Raw genomic sequence first — 16,328 nt, forward strand, 5'->3', positions numbered from 1 at the left:
TGCTGCTCAATCTGTTTCATATGAATGAGAGCAGTTTACTACATGTAATAATTCTTACCCATGCGTTCACGTTATCTGCCTTCCAGTTCTTGTCTTGTTTGCATTTTGCATCACATCCTTGGAAGTTTATATAAAAAGCTCAGCCAGGTTCAAAGCAGTGTGCCTCCCTGCTGAAGCCCATTTCAAGAAGCCTTCAGTTTATTGCCCCACGGCAGGAGTGTCCAATCACAGTCCCGGAGAGCCATTCCACTCCAGGGTTAACAGGTAAAATGAGAGCTGCTTTGCAGTCTGGCTGGAGGTTTTAATAGGTTCAATTAAACAATTTAGAACAGGGTAGGAACCAAGACCAGGAGTGGAGAGGCCAGCTTTAGTCACACCTGCCCCAAGGCATGTGGGCAAGAGAAATATTACACTTTATAAACCCTTCCAAGTCTAGCTTTTAAAGCATTTTGCAGATTTGGTTTGCCCCCTCTCTGCACTGTACAAATGCATTTTCAAACTATAGTATGGTATACAGTATCTATTTCTTTTGCTTTAGGACTATAAATACTAGCCGCCTTAGGATTATAAATACAAGCCAATGCATGTGTTCTCAGAAAGCCAGACTATTGGGCATGTATGGGCACCTCATGTAACTGCTTGTTCTCGCCATATTGAAAGGGATGACCCAAGTGACACAGTCCTAAGTTTTGTGGTGTACTTTATGTTTTGTACTGGGAACTGATAGGGATTCTAGCTATGACCAGCACTGGTGTATGCTGGTCAGTAGAGGAGGGGGGTTGCTTGGTTTAGGAGGAGACTTGGTTCTGACTGGGGTCCAAGAAAAGGAAATGACACAGGCCCATTAACAATCTCTCCGGTAATGTTCAAAAGTCCGATTTGTTGACTACATCCCTGAATTTATTTGTATCTGGAATTCTCTTCACTATCAGCTGGCTGTCCAGGACGCCAGTGTTCCAATTCAGGGGCTCACTGGCAGGGAAAGCGCTGGATGAAGCTGGTTAAGAAACTAGGTAACATTTCACATGCCAGCTTCTCGATCACATGTGATTGCTTTCTGCACTACAGCCGACTGAGCGCTGTACTTTGAGAGAATAATCTGTGTGTATTCGCTTCAACTCCGGTGTAATACAGTACACGAATACTGTTCCAGCAAAGGTCATAGTTAACCTGATTTAAAGATCCAGCGAAATCTCGTGATCCTCTGAAATCTTTCTCACGACCTCGTGCTTGACCGACACGATACTGAAATCGAAACAGCCTTCGTTTTCAAGAAGTAAAATTAAATGCACAAATATCAGTAACTATGAAAACGTAAAGGATGTAGACACAATACCTGTAATTGTGTTTATTTCTCTAAATGAAATCTTAATAATCGAGCTCACGTTTTGTATTACACAGTATTTTAATGTAATCAAACGGATGCAGAAAGGACGTGTTCGGTTTAGTTAGAGTCTAGCTGGTAAAGCGCCTCTCTAGAAACAGGCGATCCTGGGACCTACGTAACATCTCATTAACTTATAGTTCAAAGATTTTCATAATCACGACCATTTCAGTTGATTTTGTCAAAGAATTTTACCAGTGTTGCCAGCACTAATTAAAGCACTAATTAAATGTCTGTATTTATGTATTTCCATATGTATGTATGTATGTATGTATGTATGTATGTATTAATTATAAATGAACAAATAAATGTATTTATTTATTTATTTATTTATGTATGTATTTAAAATGTTGTCATGTAATATCCTGCATCGTGTGTATGGAGCACGCCGGTTACTACCCGGAAGTTCAGAATTTGAATCTTAACACGGACAGACTACATTTCACCTAAGCGAGTAGTTACATTTCGATAAACTCGATTGAAAAATGGTTATATATTGCCCTCCATGTGGGTTAAAAAGAATGACACTTAAAAGCAGCATATCGCAGTGTGACGGTCCGGAAGATACTCGGTTTTTTTGTGAATGTACTCGAGTAAGGCGCCGTGGCTTAGATGGTTAAAGCGCCTGTCTAGTAAACAGGAGATCCTGGGTTCGACTCCCAGCGGAGCCTACCGAAAATATTTTTGTTTGTTTTGTAAATTACAATAAAATGTAAACTTAAATACAAAGTCTTATAATAATAATAATAATAATAATAAAATCATATTGTATACAATTAAACGTTTTACATATGAATTCGATTGAGTAGACGCACATGTTATTTCGCTGATTAGCCCAGCTTGCATTTGTAATTCAATTTACCGTGCTTAGTTACTGTAGATAAAACAACACGACTTACACTACTTCCACAGGACAGCTTGAGGAATACATATCGTCATAGTACACAATACTTACTGTGCCTCGTAGACCACGTTCACAAAGTTTGCTCCGTCCCATTGGCAGAAATAGAGGCGTGTGCCTGAATTAAATATTTTAATTCGGGTTTGCAGCCCCTAGACACGCCTTTTCTGTCAGTGCGAGGTACACATACTTGTCATGAGTATTTGCAAAACGAGAAAAAACACGTGATGAGCTGCTAACACCGCCTGTCTCTTAAAGAAAACTGTATAACACAAGACAGCTTCTGAACGCGTTGCACAGTCCGACACATAACTCGAGACTTCCTCCGCATTACAGAAAGCGAAAAACAAACCGCTGCTTCGTTTTTGAGGGGCTTTAACAATTTATTTGGAAACTTCCAAAACAGTTTGTCGTGTGTTTATGGTATACGCGATAATCCATCGTGGAGCACATTCATAACAGCAATTTTGAGGTTGCAAAAGCGGAAGAATGGAACAAAGCGAGAGGAAAGTGAACCCCTCTTGCCTGGAAAGACATTATTTGGCTCTGACTGTGGACGATGTTTACGACGTTGCCAAGCTGATCGGGGTGGAGGTGGAAAAATTAATCGACGGCTACGGCAAGGAGAGCGCTGAGGGTCTGGTGCCCAAAATAGTGAAAGTTTTGGAGCTGCTGGAGAGATTCGCCGCCAGGAACAACACCCCCGAACAGGAGCTGATTCGAGCCTTCGAGACGCTGCAAGTTCAGCAGCAGAGGAAAAAAACGACGAAGGAAGCCGAGGACAGAGCCTGGAGAAGCGAAATCAGGGTAAGACGAGCTTTTTAAATACTGTAATCGGCCTGTCGAGTCGCCCAGAGCGGTTTTAGAAGGACATTCAGTCAAAATGGGGTCAGGAGTACGTGTCGCGCACCATGCTGGCCAAATTTAAACCAACCGAATATATTTTATATCTTTGTTTCTGTCTTTGAATTTGTTTGTTTTTCTCTAGAGTAACATATATACGTGTTGTGCATTTTACAGCATGATATTACTTTTCAAGTTAATGTTTATTTTATTTTATTTCAGATATCAGAAAGTGAAAGTCATAGGGTATTTCCACGGGCGTACGTCATACAGCGATACCAAGTTTAGTACCATCAAGTTATTACACTAAGTTACGAGAAATTGAGGAAAGGTATATATATCTCTCAGCAGACAGATACGCAGTTGTTTGTTGAGCTGTTGTATAGTACTGTTTTAGATCAGCAGTTATTTCCTCGTGTTATTTAAACCGGATTCGAAGTGTATGGATTCTCCGCATACAGAGATTCTAAAAGAATGCAGAAATAATCTACTCGGAATCAAAAATGTATTTAGCTAAAATAATTCTTCTTTTCCAAGGTTTTAAATTTCAGTTCTGGTGGCCCAAAACTTAGTAACCGATAACATCGTACATGAATTTTATGTATGATTGTCTGATACTATAAACACAGCGGTGCCGTCATTCCTCTGCAGTGTTTGGTTGCACTCAGGAACCTCTGTATTGTGCCAGGCGTTCTGCACGATTTGACCTTCAGTCTTAAAAAAACAGATTTGTTTGGAAAAGTTAGGTACTCCACGTTACCAGGTCTGCAGGGGCCTTGACTTGCACAGATACACTAGTGCCAGCACAAAGACAGACAGCAATAAAAACATACTTACCCAGGGATGGAAATAAGACTGCCATTGCATAGCGCTTTGATCCACGCCTCGTTTTGCTACGAGTTTAATAAGACACACCTGAGCCTGTTGCTTATACACTGGAATGGGTGAAACTGCTGTGCAATGGGAGTCTTATTTCCATCTCTGCATTCTGCTGCGTCTTTAAGGAACAGCGACTCACCGGTCCGCATGCAGGTGACTGATTTGGGAAGATGACGGCTGCAGAGGCGGAATCTTCAGCAAGCCCTGGCCAGTTTATCAGGAGCTCTCTTCCTAGTAATGTGCATGTTGCTTGCATGCCTGTCTTGCTGGTGCGTACCCTGTGTTTGACGGAGGGCTCCTCTGTTGGCAGGACCTGGAGTTGAAGGAGCAGAAATGGCGTAAGAAAGCAGAGGATATGGAGGGTCAGGTGACCCAGCTCAGAGAGCAGAACCAGCGGCTCCTGAGCCAGCTCACCTGCAACCACTCCCAGGAAGGTGAGTGTGCGGGGCGGGGCTACCCACCTTCTCACAGTGGCAACCACATTACTTCAATTGAAGGCACTGATAGTCAATTAAACTGGCTTGCTATTTGGCACATTTAAAAAGCAGCTGTAAGGATAGCGATGGTGTAATTCAAATGTAATGCTAGCTTCATCGCTCTCACTGTGTGGGGCTGCACTTTTTACCTACGGTTTTAGCTTCAACTTGAATGAGATCCCTGTTCACAGGCTTCTCCTAAACCATGTTTTGTTTTTTTACAAATGAAGAGACACAGTGTTGCATCAGAGGAATGCTCTTCTATCAAAGTCATGTGTTACGTGTTCTAGAAACCTTCCGACAGCTGTAGAAGGCAGCTTTGTTGCGCATTAGCCTGCGCTGTGTATTGCTTTGCATCACGTTGTGGTGGAATGGAAATCGCATGTGTGTTCAGTTATAATAGAATGACTTGCATAAACAAGACCAATAGAACAGACCCTAGAAACCTCGCAGCTGGTACTGTTGGGCTGAGTCACGGCTGCCTGCCCGATCTCAACGCCTGTGCAGTCAGACGCTTGCTGTGCACACTTTCAGATCCTTTGCTTTAATCCCTGGTGGCTCGTCTTGCTGTTATCAATGAAGATTATATTTCTTTCTTTACATTGCTAAGCATCGCAGACCCATTGCATATTACTACAGTGAAAGTGTAGTACCCCTTGAACAGCAATGCTCACCCCTGCACCTCTCCCCTGTGTTTCAGACAGCACCCTGAGGAAGGAGCGCGAGGTCATGGTGAAGCTGAAGGAGGTGGTCGATAAACAGAGGGACGAGATTCGAGCTCAGGGCCAGGAGATCTCCAGCAGGACCAGGGAGGTGGAAGCGGTAAGACTGGGGGCTGCTACTGGGAGATCACCTGACTTGACCCTACCCGCCTTATCAAAGCACCAGCTCCCTCTCCTGTACAGCCTACTGTGACCTGTCCATTCCCACCAAGGTCAGGTGCAGTGCGGTGCAGTATTTGGGAGAATGAGGCTCTCTAAATGATAGGATCACGCATTAGTGGCATATTCACAAAGCTAATGAAGAGTTATGCCACTGTACGTGCTATAGAGAGGGCTAGTATAAATGAAGGCAGTTCATTTCACTGATACAGGCTGAAGTCTGTTTTATTGGATTTCGCAACAGGTGTAAAGTAATTATTTCTAGGATTTGTAAATTGCTGATGTCATTGTTGACCGAGTAAGATATTTTGAATAGGCTGCGTTTTACAGTTGAATTCTGTAGCACCAAATGTGAACACACAAAGTTCTGGATGCTGTGTGATCCTGTAAAGCAGGTCCAGTATTGACACTCCCATTACATAGCAGATTGATCCATTCCTGGTTTTACTATGAGTTTAATAACTACTAAGCTTGTTACCTATACACTGGGACAGTTCAAGCTCATAGTAAAACCTGGAATGGTTGAAACTGCTATGCAACAGGATTCTTACGTGTTCCCTTGTGTGTCTGCCTTTGCTGGTTCAGCTGCAGGAGCAGCTGGAGCGTTTCATGAAGATGAACGGGGATCTGCGGCACAAGCAGTCCGTCGCCCAGGCGCAGGTGAAGAGCGCAGTGGAGAGGAAGGCTGACCTGGAGGCCAACCTCAAGGAGAGGCAGAAGGAGATCGAGAGGCTGAGCACCAGCCTGAGGGAGCTGCAGCAGAAGGGAGCTCAGGTAATCACTCTCTAATCAGGAGATTTACCCATTGAGACCAAAGCCTCGTTGACGAGGGCATCCGGACAGAACCTGGTATCCTGGGAGGAGAATACCAACGTGTCCCCAGAATCCTCTGTGTTACACCCTAGTCAAGTATGCTTTAAGGCAAGAGGATGCCTCTGTCATGTGATTGAAAGAAATTGGGATTTAAAAAAAAAAAAAAAAAAAAGTTGAGTGTTTGTTTAACTTGATTCTGAAACAGCACTTGTTTTTGGTGATCACTTAAGTGTGCCAGGTTAATGGGGCTTCACATTGAGAGAGCTAACTCATTTGGATAAGGCTGTTAGTCTTTTAAACTGGATTCGGACAGCCATTCAACTTTGAAAAACGCAGTTAAGAAATGTGTGTTTGATATGAAGATAAGGTTTTCTTGTACCTATACGAAGCATGCTTTCTGTTTATCCTACTCAAAACGCAATACGTTTTTGAAAACAGCCTTTTTTTCTGCTTAAATGCCAACCATACTAGCTGATGTGCTGTAATGTTGTTATTTTTCTGTTTCGCAAGCTGGTCCTCTTTTCATGAAAAGTAATTTCCTACACGGATAGGACAGAACAGAACACACACAAACGAGGAAGTAGTGGATGGTGTTTATCTCCCATTCCTCTCCCGTCTGTCTGCTGTGGGAATTTTTTTTATTTTTTTGTAATCAGTTTGTTTCACTTTCTTCAGCGGTTTGGAGTTTTCTCATCTTTGTCGTTGATGATCTGTTTGCTGATAAGGTGTCATGTGTGTGTTGTAATTGCCATTTGTGTGACTGATTGTGTGAGAAATTCACTCTCCACTTCATTAGATGTAGCCACCGAATACTTAGAAAGGTTTTTTTTTACGTTATGAAAAGGGGAAGAGTTAAAAAAATAAGAGAAATGAAGAATGGGTAACAGGGAAGCAGAAGACGATAAACTGATTAAGTTACCAGTTAATGTCATTGAAACATTATGAATTATGAATGGCTTAGCAGTGCTTGGGGTGTCTCTTGAGAGACTGAATGAGGAGAAAGCAGGAGAGTGGAGCTGAAGGAATATAATCAGCACTACATCCCTTTCTTGTCTGTCAAATGCCCTGCCTTTTTGTCTGTCCTTCTCAGGGACCGTGCAAAATTGGACTTGTTACATGATTATAATTGGAAACACGTTTACAGTGTCTGTTCGTATGGCCACTAGGGGGCAGACTTGCCTGCAAACACATGGATGTGTTTTTTTTGGTTGCTGACCGCGTGTTTTTTTCCCAGGTGGTTCTGAAGAATACGGAGATTGACCTCACTAATAAAATGGTGATCGACCTGAAGGACCCCAACCGACCCTGCTTCACCAAACAGGAAGTGAAGCAGATCCTGGTGGAGAGGAATGAACTCAAAGCCAACCTCTTCCTGGTGCAGGAGGAGCTGTGCTACTACCAGAGGTGAGCGCCGCCCTGCTGGGCTTTTTACAAACTGCACGCAATTAGAAGGAGAAGCACCTTCTGTGTGTGGCTGACCCCTCTGCGTGTGGCTGACCCCTCTGCGTGTTGCTGACCCCTCTGCGTGTTGTCTGCGTGTCGCTGACCCCTCTGCGTGTCGCTGACCCCTCTGCATGTTGCTGACACCTCTCTGTGTCCTCCTGCAGGGAGATCCTGAACGATGAACGCTGTCCTGGCTTCCTCATGGAGGCGGTTGGCGCTGCCATCAATAAGCAGAGGAGGAAGATCAAAGCCAAGATGCTGGGCATCCCGGAGGGAGAGTGCAGCAGGTAGGAGAGCTGGAGGCTGAGTGATGCATTGCGGAATGCAAGTCTAGAGGCTCTGCAGTGCTATCGGTAGTGTAGGGTCACAGTGGAAAGTCTGTCAGGAGGTATGTTCTGGAGATATCTGTTACCTCAATCAGGACTTTGTCTGTTCTCTGCAGTGACGAGGAGGAGCGAGGATCCTTCCTCTCTGGGAGGGAGACTGGGACGGACTGTACTGACGGCAAGCCTGCAGAATCCCGGATCAGAAACCTGTAAGTGGAAGGGGGCAGTATTAAAATAGCAGCAATAGACTATGTTGTCACTTTGAGTCAGTCATAGCAAGTCTATAGGATGTGACTTCCATATATCTGAACACTGCAAATCCACAAGCACTGCAAGCACATCATTCATGAATTACAATAGGGCTTGTGGTTTGCATGGAATGCATTTGCACGGCTGTTGGTTTTCATGTCCTTGTTGTGCGTTGTTCTGAATGATGGGTTATTGAAACATGCCCCTACAATTGGAACAATGCGTGCACATTCCTGCAAGACGTGCCTTTAGTGATTATCCAGCACGCTAAGCCAAAGAAGGCAATGTGACACTCACTGGAACCCTCTCCCCTGCTCAGGTTTGGAATCCTATCCCGACACGGAAGTGGGAAGAGATCTCCTGAGCCGAAGCAGCCCACGGGATCATGGGAAATCATAGGAGCAGAAGAAGCAACTCAGTCTCTGAACACAGAAGCCAGCTCACCCAAATGAGGAATTCTACTGTACATGTGTATATAATGTTTATAGATGTATATTATTCAGAGTTTTAAAAAAAAGTGTATATTTTTCTGTCCACTAGGTCTTTTATAACCAAAAAAAAATTGTGGGATCACTTAGCTCTCATTGGAGTGGCATGCAGTGAAAGCACTATAAAGGGGAGGGAATGTGTGTGTGTGTGTGTGTGTTTTTTTTTTTTTTTTTATCACTTGCTTGGTTAAGATCCTGCCTTGAATTTGATGCAGTTAATTGTCATGATCCCCAGTTTAGAGGTCAAATAGTTGATCTGTACTGTGTTGAATTTCCCCATTACTTTTTTTCTAACTGTAAATATGTAGAAATGTATGAATAATGTTAGGCTAAAAAGAATACATGTATATATATATACATAGAGTTTGTAAAATCAGTCCACTATCACACACCTGTTAAAAACGAATTGAGTAAGAATCAGTATTACCTTTTCTCCACAAGGAGGCAGTGTGCTGCAGTTGTTGGAACATGCTGTTGGTTTTCTGTTTACTGTACAGTACAGTACAGTGGGCTCCAAAAATGCTAATGGGAATGTGTGCACCGGGAATGAAATTGTTAGTCAAGAATGGGATGGAACAGAGATCACAGTTTGAAGCCACACATGAGAACTTTAAAAACACAGAGAGAAAACGTGCGTCTCCATAACAGCAGCCGTGAGAATATAATACGACAGCGTGGCCATTTCTTGTGTTTAATACAGCTGTACAGCTGGTTTCACAGTGCCTTGATTAGCACTGAATTACGTAATCCAAGATAAATGCTAATCAGGGTCTGTGAATTTGGATCACATCCAGTAGAACTACTGTGATGAACAGTAATGTGTTGTATTGGGCAGTTCTGTGTTTTCTATTGTAAAAACCTCAATAAAATAAAATAAATTAAAATGCATGTTTGCATTAATTACAGCTGATGTCGGAGCCGTTTTTTTTTCTTTTGAATTTTTGTTGGATAATGTCTAATCGAGAACCTGAAGTGCCAACAGGTTAACGATTAAAGATAGCCTGCCTCGTATTACACGAGCAATGACGTTCAGAAAGAAAACAGAAGGAACCGAGTGTCTTGAGAACAGCAAGCATGCTGTGAGACTCTCTCCAGGAGGCAGTGCTCCAGTTTGAATTGGAGGAAATGGCCCTCACTTCCCCAGGAAGCAAGGAGAGGAAGTGGTACGAGGACAGCTAGACAGTCAGAGAGGCAGTCAGAGAGAGAGAGTGCAGACTCTACATAACCGCCTGTACTGGATTTAAACCCAGGGTTTGAACTGGGATTGATCTGGGACAGGGAGCAGGAGAGCTGGGCTGGGTCAGGATGAGGGTTCTCCCATTCGGTCTTTGGTTGTGGTTCTGCTTTTTATCCTGTGATTCCCAGGAGCTGGATCCGAAGGGAAGGAACGTCTGTCAGGGAGAGAGGTACCGTTCTCTGAAGAGCTGTTTGTATTTGTGCAATGAGGATACAGCAGTGAAAGAGTCTGAACATTAGTGACATGCAGCTTTAACCCTTTCATGCATGGGGACCTCATGGGGGACAGATAAAAAAAAACTCTTTATATGGGGACATATGGAAGACGCAAATGCATGATAGCCTTTTATGACGATGCCACTTTTCCCCATATAAAGCAATGGAACAAAATGGTCCAAAACTCATTTTTTCAACTATTTTTATACTATTGAATGCATGAAAGGGTTAATATACATATATGCATGCATACAGATATATTCAACAATACATGTTAGCTGAGTTTCAATGTGTTTCAATGTGAATGTGGCATATTCTGTTATTGAAAAAAAAAATTCTGGTGATCACTGTACAGTAGCTCTGCTCCTTACTCTAGCTTCTCAAATAGTAGAAATAAATAATAATGAAGCTGATGTACAAACAGCAAGTACCTAGATGTACTTTCATATCTGCTAAACATGGGCATCAATGCAATGCCTTTATTAGAGTCAATACTGAAATGTTCCTGATGTCGTTCTGTCCTTGCCGCAGCGAGCCCGCAGCTCTGGGGTGCTGTCCTGGGTGGAAGCAACAGGGGACAGACTGCCCAGTCCGTGAGTATCAAACCTCATTCAGCGAAAGAGAGATGAGGAGAGGGGCCGCCCCAACAGTACTGCCCCAATCGGAGCTCAGAGCACAGTCAGGAAAGTGAATAACTCTCCTAGCGAGGACGGGTGCTCCTACAGAACTCCGCAGCCTGTTTCAGAAAGCTGCTAAAAAATATCCCATGAACATGCTTGTCATTGCACGGCTGTCATTATAGGAATGTGTATGCAGAATTCAACCTCTAAAAATCCACCTGCCGCTTTTCTGTACAGAATTGCAGTATGAAAACCAAAGCCGCTGGAATTGTAACTGCTTGATTGACTTCCATGTTATGTTCAAACACACCTCGTATATTATATACTCAAGCCCTATGGTCTTCAGTGTACTAGCCGTTTCCTTCGCTTAATAAGTGATAGCATCAAAGCATGCTGGAGTAGAGAGCCCTATAGCTGCCTCTTGCATTGTGTTTATGTGTGTGTTGTAAGCTGGTGTTGCTGTTTCCCAGCCCTGTGTGAAGGAGCCAGCGCGTGCGGGGAGGATGAGGTGTGTGTGAAGCCTGGGTTCTGCCGCTGCAAGCATGGTTACTACGGACCGAACTGCAAGACCCGTGAGTCATCGTTGCTCATCACAGCAATGTTATTTAATCAGTGTTAAGCCTGACAGATCCAGCACTGTCATGCCATGATCAGCATATTGGTATAGTACAGCTGCAGCTCTACGGTGCAGCTCCTAGGCTAAAGAGGCAGTGACAGGCACAGCTAATGCTAGAGGCTAAAGCATGTCTCTTTCTGTTCCTCCCACACAGGCTGTCCCACCATGTACTGGGGCCCCGAATGCAAGGAGTTCTGTGCGTGCCACCCCCACGGGCGATGTGACCCCGTGACGGGCCAGTGCACCTGCAACCCCAACCGCTGGGGCTCCCTGTGCCAGCACGCCTGCCGGTGCGGGCGGCACGGCCGCTGCGACCCCGTCCATGGGAACTGCACCTGTGAGCCCGGCTGGTTCGCACCGGCCTGCAACAAGCCGTGCCAGTGCCAACCCGCCAGCTCCAGCTGTGCCCCCGCCACTGGGAGGTGCCTGTGTCACCAGGGTTACTGGGGCAAGAAGTGCAGCTTGCTGTGCAACTGCCCCCACTCTCCCTGTGACCAGGACACAGGCATCTGCCAGTGCGAGGCGGGGTGGTGGGGGCCTCTCTGTGACCGTCTCTGTGACTGCCGGCACGGGGGGGTGTGTGACCCCACCAGCGGGGGGTGCGTCTGTCAGCCGGGGTACCAGAACCCCACCTGCAGTGAGCGGTGCTCCGCCGGTTTCTACGGCAACCAGTGCCAGAACAGGTAGCGTTGGGGGATGTTATGGATCAAACTGCATTCACAGTGCAGTTGCAGGCTGATCCATTCCTGGTTTTACTGCGAGTTCAATGAGAAACACCTGAGCTTGTTTCCTCTACACACTGTGTCTAATCAAGCTCGTAGTAAAACCTGGAATGGGTGTAACTGCTATGCAATAGGAGTCTTATTTCCATCCCTGTTGTAAGCATAAGCTTTGAGTATTCCCATTAGCATCCATCCTGCATTCGAATCTATCACAATTGTTGCAGTGTTGTAGATTGTTCCCTATTGCTCTGTACTGAGCCCCCTGTGCACTGATGTCTCCTCTCTCTGTCAGATGTGGCCGGTGCAAGCAAGCCCAGCCGTGCTCCCCGACGGACGGGTTCTGTGCGGCCTGCGAGCCCGGCTGGACCGGCACCCGCTGCGACCAGATCTGTCCACACGGTTACCACGGAGACGACTGCAAATTGGAGTGCCCTCGCTGCCGGAACGGGGAGCCCTGCGACCCTACGACAGGAAATTGCTCACACTGTGACCCGGGCTGGATCGGACCCAGGTGACACACCTAGGGGATACCAGCGATTTTTGTTGTTTTAAACTTTTTTTTTTTTGCACTACTCTGTAAATGCTGTTATGTCTCCCCTTGCCTTCTTAAAGTCCTATCTGACCCTCTTTCTTGTTGGTCTGTCTGCAGGTGTGACTCCCAGTGTCCTGAGGGGCTGTACGGAGCCCAGTGCCGGTTTCAGTGCTCCCCCTGTAACCATGGACAATGTGATCACGTGACAGGAAGCTGCATCTGTGAGCCTGGTTACCAGGGCAACAGGTAACTCCAGCAGTGTGGAGTAGTGGTTAGGGCTCTGGACTCTTGACCGGAGCGTCGTGGGTTCAATCCCCGGTGGGGACACTGCTGCTGTACCCTTGAGCAAGGTACTTTACCTAGATTGCTCCAGTAAAAACCCAACTGTATAAATGGGTAATTGTATGTAAAAATAATATGATATCTTGTAACAATTGTAAGTCGCCCTGGATAAGGGCGTCTGCTAAGAAATAAATAATAATGCTAAGCACTAGAAGGTGTTTAGACCTAGGCATTGTCGCAGTACAGTATTTTTTTTTAACATAGCTGTGTGTCTCTCCAGCTGCAATGCTACCTGCACAGGTGCACTCTATGGAGTAAACTGCTCGACCCCGTGTGACTGCTACGGAGACTCCTGCCACCTGGTGACTGGAGGCTGCCATTACAGTGAGTGCATGACCAACACAACCACTGCATTATGTAATACAATGACAGTGAGAGAGTCTGGACTGGAAACTCACATGACAGTTGTTGCTTGTTTTCCAGGGTCGGGGGGTCGTGGCGCGCTCATCGCTGGAGTCCTCATCCCCCTCCTCCTCATCCTGCTGCTGCTCACCTGCTGCTGCTGCTGTTGCTGCTGCGGAGGGAGTCAGCACGACCCCAAAGACAGGTGAGGCCCTCCTCTATTCAAAACACTGCCGTCTTTCTGAGTCTGCAGTCATCCCTGGATTTATTTAAAGAGCAACTGCCTTCAAATCTCATTTGAATTGCTATCTCCTTTACTATGTTATGGGGTTTGCAATCATGCTGAGGGGTTCTGCGTTCTGTTGCTCCAACAGTGAGTTGTTATTATCATGGATTTATTATCATTCAGGCTGGCGGTTGCTGACGGGGGTCCCTTGGCTCGAATGAAGCACCATGTCCACGGGGTTCTAGGGAACCTGAGCTCAGCAGTCCCCTGCTTCTCCTTGGGGTCCTCTACCTTGCCCCGGGTCACTGGTAAGAGCAGGGACTTGTATTTTGTGAAAGCGCAGTGCGCCTCCCGGTGGTTGCAGGCTGTAATGGCGTTGTTTCTCTGCAGTGTCCCACCACGATGCCGAGATTACCTTCAACCACAGCTTCATCGAGCCCCCCTCTGCGGGCTGGGTATCCGAGAACTCCTTCTCCTCCTTCGACACCGAAGATGGGGGGCCTGTTTACTGCCTCCCTCCTAAAGAAGGTAAAACAGCACAAAGCTCTGCATTATTACCCAGCACCTCAGCTCTTACCACTAGACCTCCCAGTCCCTCAATTACAATTACAAGGCCACACTGCTTCCACTCCCAGCTCTAACCCAGATCTATCTAGTAAGCTCGATCTCAGACCTGCCCCTGCTGTTTGCATTCAAAGACCTAACGAAAATGTATTGACAGGAACTCTTTGTTTTCCTTGGCAGATATCTCTACAGTGGCCGGAGGGGAGTTTCAGGAAATGAGCTCCAAGTGTAACATCTTCCCCGATGCCTCTGCCTTCAACGAGGAGGACGTGTCGCTGCCCTTCGCCATCCCCCGCACTTCCAGCATCGCCAAGGCCAAGCGGCCCTCCGTCTCCTTCGCCGAGGGCACCAAGTTCGGGACCACCGAGACCCCTAACATAAACAGCAAGCCCAAAACCCCCTGGGGTACCCCCAAGCTCTCCACCATCCAATCACAGCTCTCTACAGTAGAGCGGGAGGGGGAGGAGACACCACGGGGCGAGGACAGCCAACTGTACGAGAGCACAGAAACCCTCGGAGCCAACCAGGAGCAGGCAGATGAGACAGCAAGCCACCCCAGACCAGCCAGGAGACGGACGATCTCCAACGCCAAGAGAAACGCCACTCCGCAGCAGATTACAGAGGAGCCAGTTTCAGATGAGCGGGGCAGCTCTGAGACGATCTCTACCGTGTACGTGACGGTGGGGAAACCCGGATGCCCCTCCAAGCCTCCAGCTGAGTCCAGCAAGGAGGGTTCTGTCCAGGCGGTCTTGAGGAGGCTGGGAAGCCTTCAGCGGCACAAGGATGAGGCCAGCAAACCCAGAGGCAGGGGGGACAGCATCTCCAAACCGCCCAGGAGGAAGCTGGGAGCCAGGGCCGGCCTCTGGCAGCAAGGGGCAGCCGACTCTTCAACCTCCGATGAGAGTCCTATGAAACCGATTAGAACCCAGGTCAAGCCTTTAAATGCCACGGGTTCCGTAGCCAGAGTCCAGGAGGATGCTGCAGAAAAGGAGCCGCTGATTCCCTCCTCACCCACTCTCAGGAATGGCGTGATGATGTCAGGAGAGGAAGCAGAAAAAGGGCTGGAGATGGTGGGCAGCCAATCATGTGACCAGAACCCAGAAGAGGGCACAGAACAGGACTATCCAGGCACAGCCAGCCAAAATGACAGCGACCACGAGGCACCCAAATATGAAAATGTGACGATCTTTAAATAGGCATCAGATACGAATACAAAAAATAAGAATATAAGAAAATCACTTTTAAAGTGGATTTAATGGAATATATGGATATATATATAGTTGGATTTTGTAGAGTCAAGCGGTTTAATGGAATGCTTTTTTTAAACAAGACCCAGTGCCAGATTCATGCTAGGCTCAGGAGGACTGATACGATTTCAGCTGTGATTATAACATAGAAACCAAATTACGTTTACTAGTACTATTGTTTTTTCTAAGGAGTGTATATTTTTGTGGTTCATTCATTTTTATCAAATGCAAATACATAATGATCATGCAATTATCTCTGTATGTGTGTATATATGTTTACTCAACATTGGTTAAATGCTTTAATCTACCAGCTGGACAATATGGAGCACATACACCGACACCATCTACTGGTCATTTAACACATTACAGCAAATACATTACTGTAACTTCCAGTGATGTCACTGTAGAATTTAGAGCTATTTTGTCATGCCTGTGACATCAGAGTTTTGGAATTGAGGGCCATCAGCAGGACACATGTTTCTTATTTGTACATCATATACTGTCCTGTAACCCAATGAACTAACATCATAACTAATTCATTCCCATGTATACATACCAGGGATCGCCTATTATGCATTCATTTTGTAGGAAAGGCTTCAGAGACAGTTAAGTAAATTCTATATTTCAGAACAGACTTTTCACAAGTTGTTTTTACAGTGGAAATACAAGTTTGGGAATTAAAAGTAGTGATTCCTGTATCCTCCTTCTGTACACCCCTGCGAGGAGCAGTAAATGGTTTCTGGGTGCAGTGGGAGGGTTAATAGCTGCACCGTTATTTATTGCTTGTGCGTCACAGTCTCAGAACAAAGGAGCCCCTGCCACAATTTCACGCCCAGGACTACATGTCCTTTTCTTTAAACTGTGCATGACATCGATTCATCTTAACACTAAAATGTCCAAATGCATCCGCCTCTTAATAAACAGGCTTCCCTAATCTGAAGATCACTCAAGTCAAGATGACTTATTGGCTTTATTAATATAA

At 45.8% G+C, this 16,328-nt stretch overlaps 2 protein-coding genes and 1 non-coding gene across 3 annotated transcripts; all 3 read left to right on the forward strand.

Moving 5' to 3' along the window:
* The first annotated feature begins 1,981 nt into the window (after positions 1-1,981).
* On the forward strand, positions 1,982-2,055 carry trnat-agu (transfer RNA threonine (anticodon AGU)). Its single transcript has one exon. It is a non-coding gene; the product is annotated as a tRNA-Thr (tRNA).
* Positions 2,056-2,512: 457 nt separating this feature from the next.
* Positions 2,513-9,588, forward strand: rilp (Rab interacting lysosomal protein). Its single transcript, XM_059001179.1, has 8 exons — positions 2,513-3,092; positions 4,318-4,441; positions 5,184-5,305; positions 5,950-6,138; positions 7,412-7,581; positions 7,785-7,907; positions 8,063-8,155; positions 8,515-9,588. The coding sequence occupies exons 1-8, from the start codon at positions 2,775-2,777 to the stop codon at positions 8,645-8,647; spliced, it is 1,272 nt and encodes a 423-aa protein (XP_058857162.1). The 5' UTR covers positions 2,513-2,774; the 3' UTR covers positions 8,648-9,588.
* Positions 9,589-9,855: 267 nt separating this feature from the next.
* Positions 9,856-15,599, forward strand: LOC117429903 (scavenger receptor class F member 1-like). The gene is made up of 11 exons (XM_059001176.1): positions 9,856-10,089; positions 10,667-10,728; positions 11,226-11,327; positions 11,526-12,054; positions 12,386-12,604; positions 12,743-12,871; positions 13,188-13,291; positions 13,391-13,514; positions 13,719-13,843; positions 13,926-14,063; positions 14,280-15,599. Exons 1-11 carry the CDS (start codon positions 9,989-9,991, stop codon positions 15,293-15,295), a joined length of 2,649 nt encoding a protein of 882 aa, XP_058857159.1. The 5' UTR covers positions 9,856-9,988; the 3' UTR covers positions 15,296-15,599.
* The last annotated feature ends 729 nt before the right edge of the window (positions 15,600-16,328 follow it).

This window comes from Acipenser ruthenus, chromosome 26 (genome assembly GCF_902713425.1).
Source record: "Acipenser ruthenus chromosome 26, fAciRut3.2 maternal haplotype, whole genome shotgun sequence".
NCBI classification, from domain to species: Eukaryota; Metazoa; Chordata; class Actinopteri; order Acipenseriformes; family Acipenseridae; genus Acipenser; species Acipenser ruthenus.

What these genes read in the sequence shown, in the direction of transcription:
- LOC117429903 (XM_059001176.1), top strand. Translation starts at nt 9,989, where the DNA reads ATGAGGGTTCTCCCATTCGGTCTTTGGTTGTGGTTCTGCTTTTTATCC. An exon ending in GGGGACAGACTGCCCAGTCC is followed by an intron (nt 10,729 to 11,225) that starts GTGAGTATCAAA and finishes GCTGTTTCCCAG; the next exon opens with CCCTGTGTGAAGGAGCCAGC. An exon ending in CAGCACGACCCCAAAGACAG is followed by an intron (nt 13,515 to 13,718) that starts GTGAGGCCCTCC and finishes ATTATCATTCAG; the next exon opens with GCTGGCGGTTGCTGACGGGG.
- rilp (XM_059001179.1), top strand. Translation starts at nt 2,775, where the DNA reads ATGGAACAAAGCGAGAGGAAAGTGAACCCCTCTTGCCTGGAAAGACAT. An exon ending in CCGGAGGGAGAGTGCAGCAG is followed by an intron (nt 7,908 to 8,062) that starts GTAGGAGAGCTG and finishes TGTTCTCTGCAG; the next exon opens with TGACGAGGAGGAGCGAGGAT. An exon ending in GAATCCCGGATCAGAAACCT is followed by an intron (nt 8,156 to 8,514) that starts GTAAGTGGAAGG and finishes TCCCCTGCTCAG; the next exon opens with GTTTGGAATCCTATCCCGAC.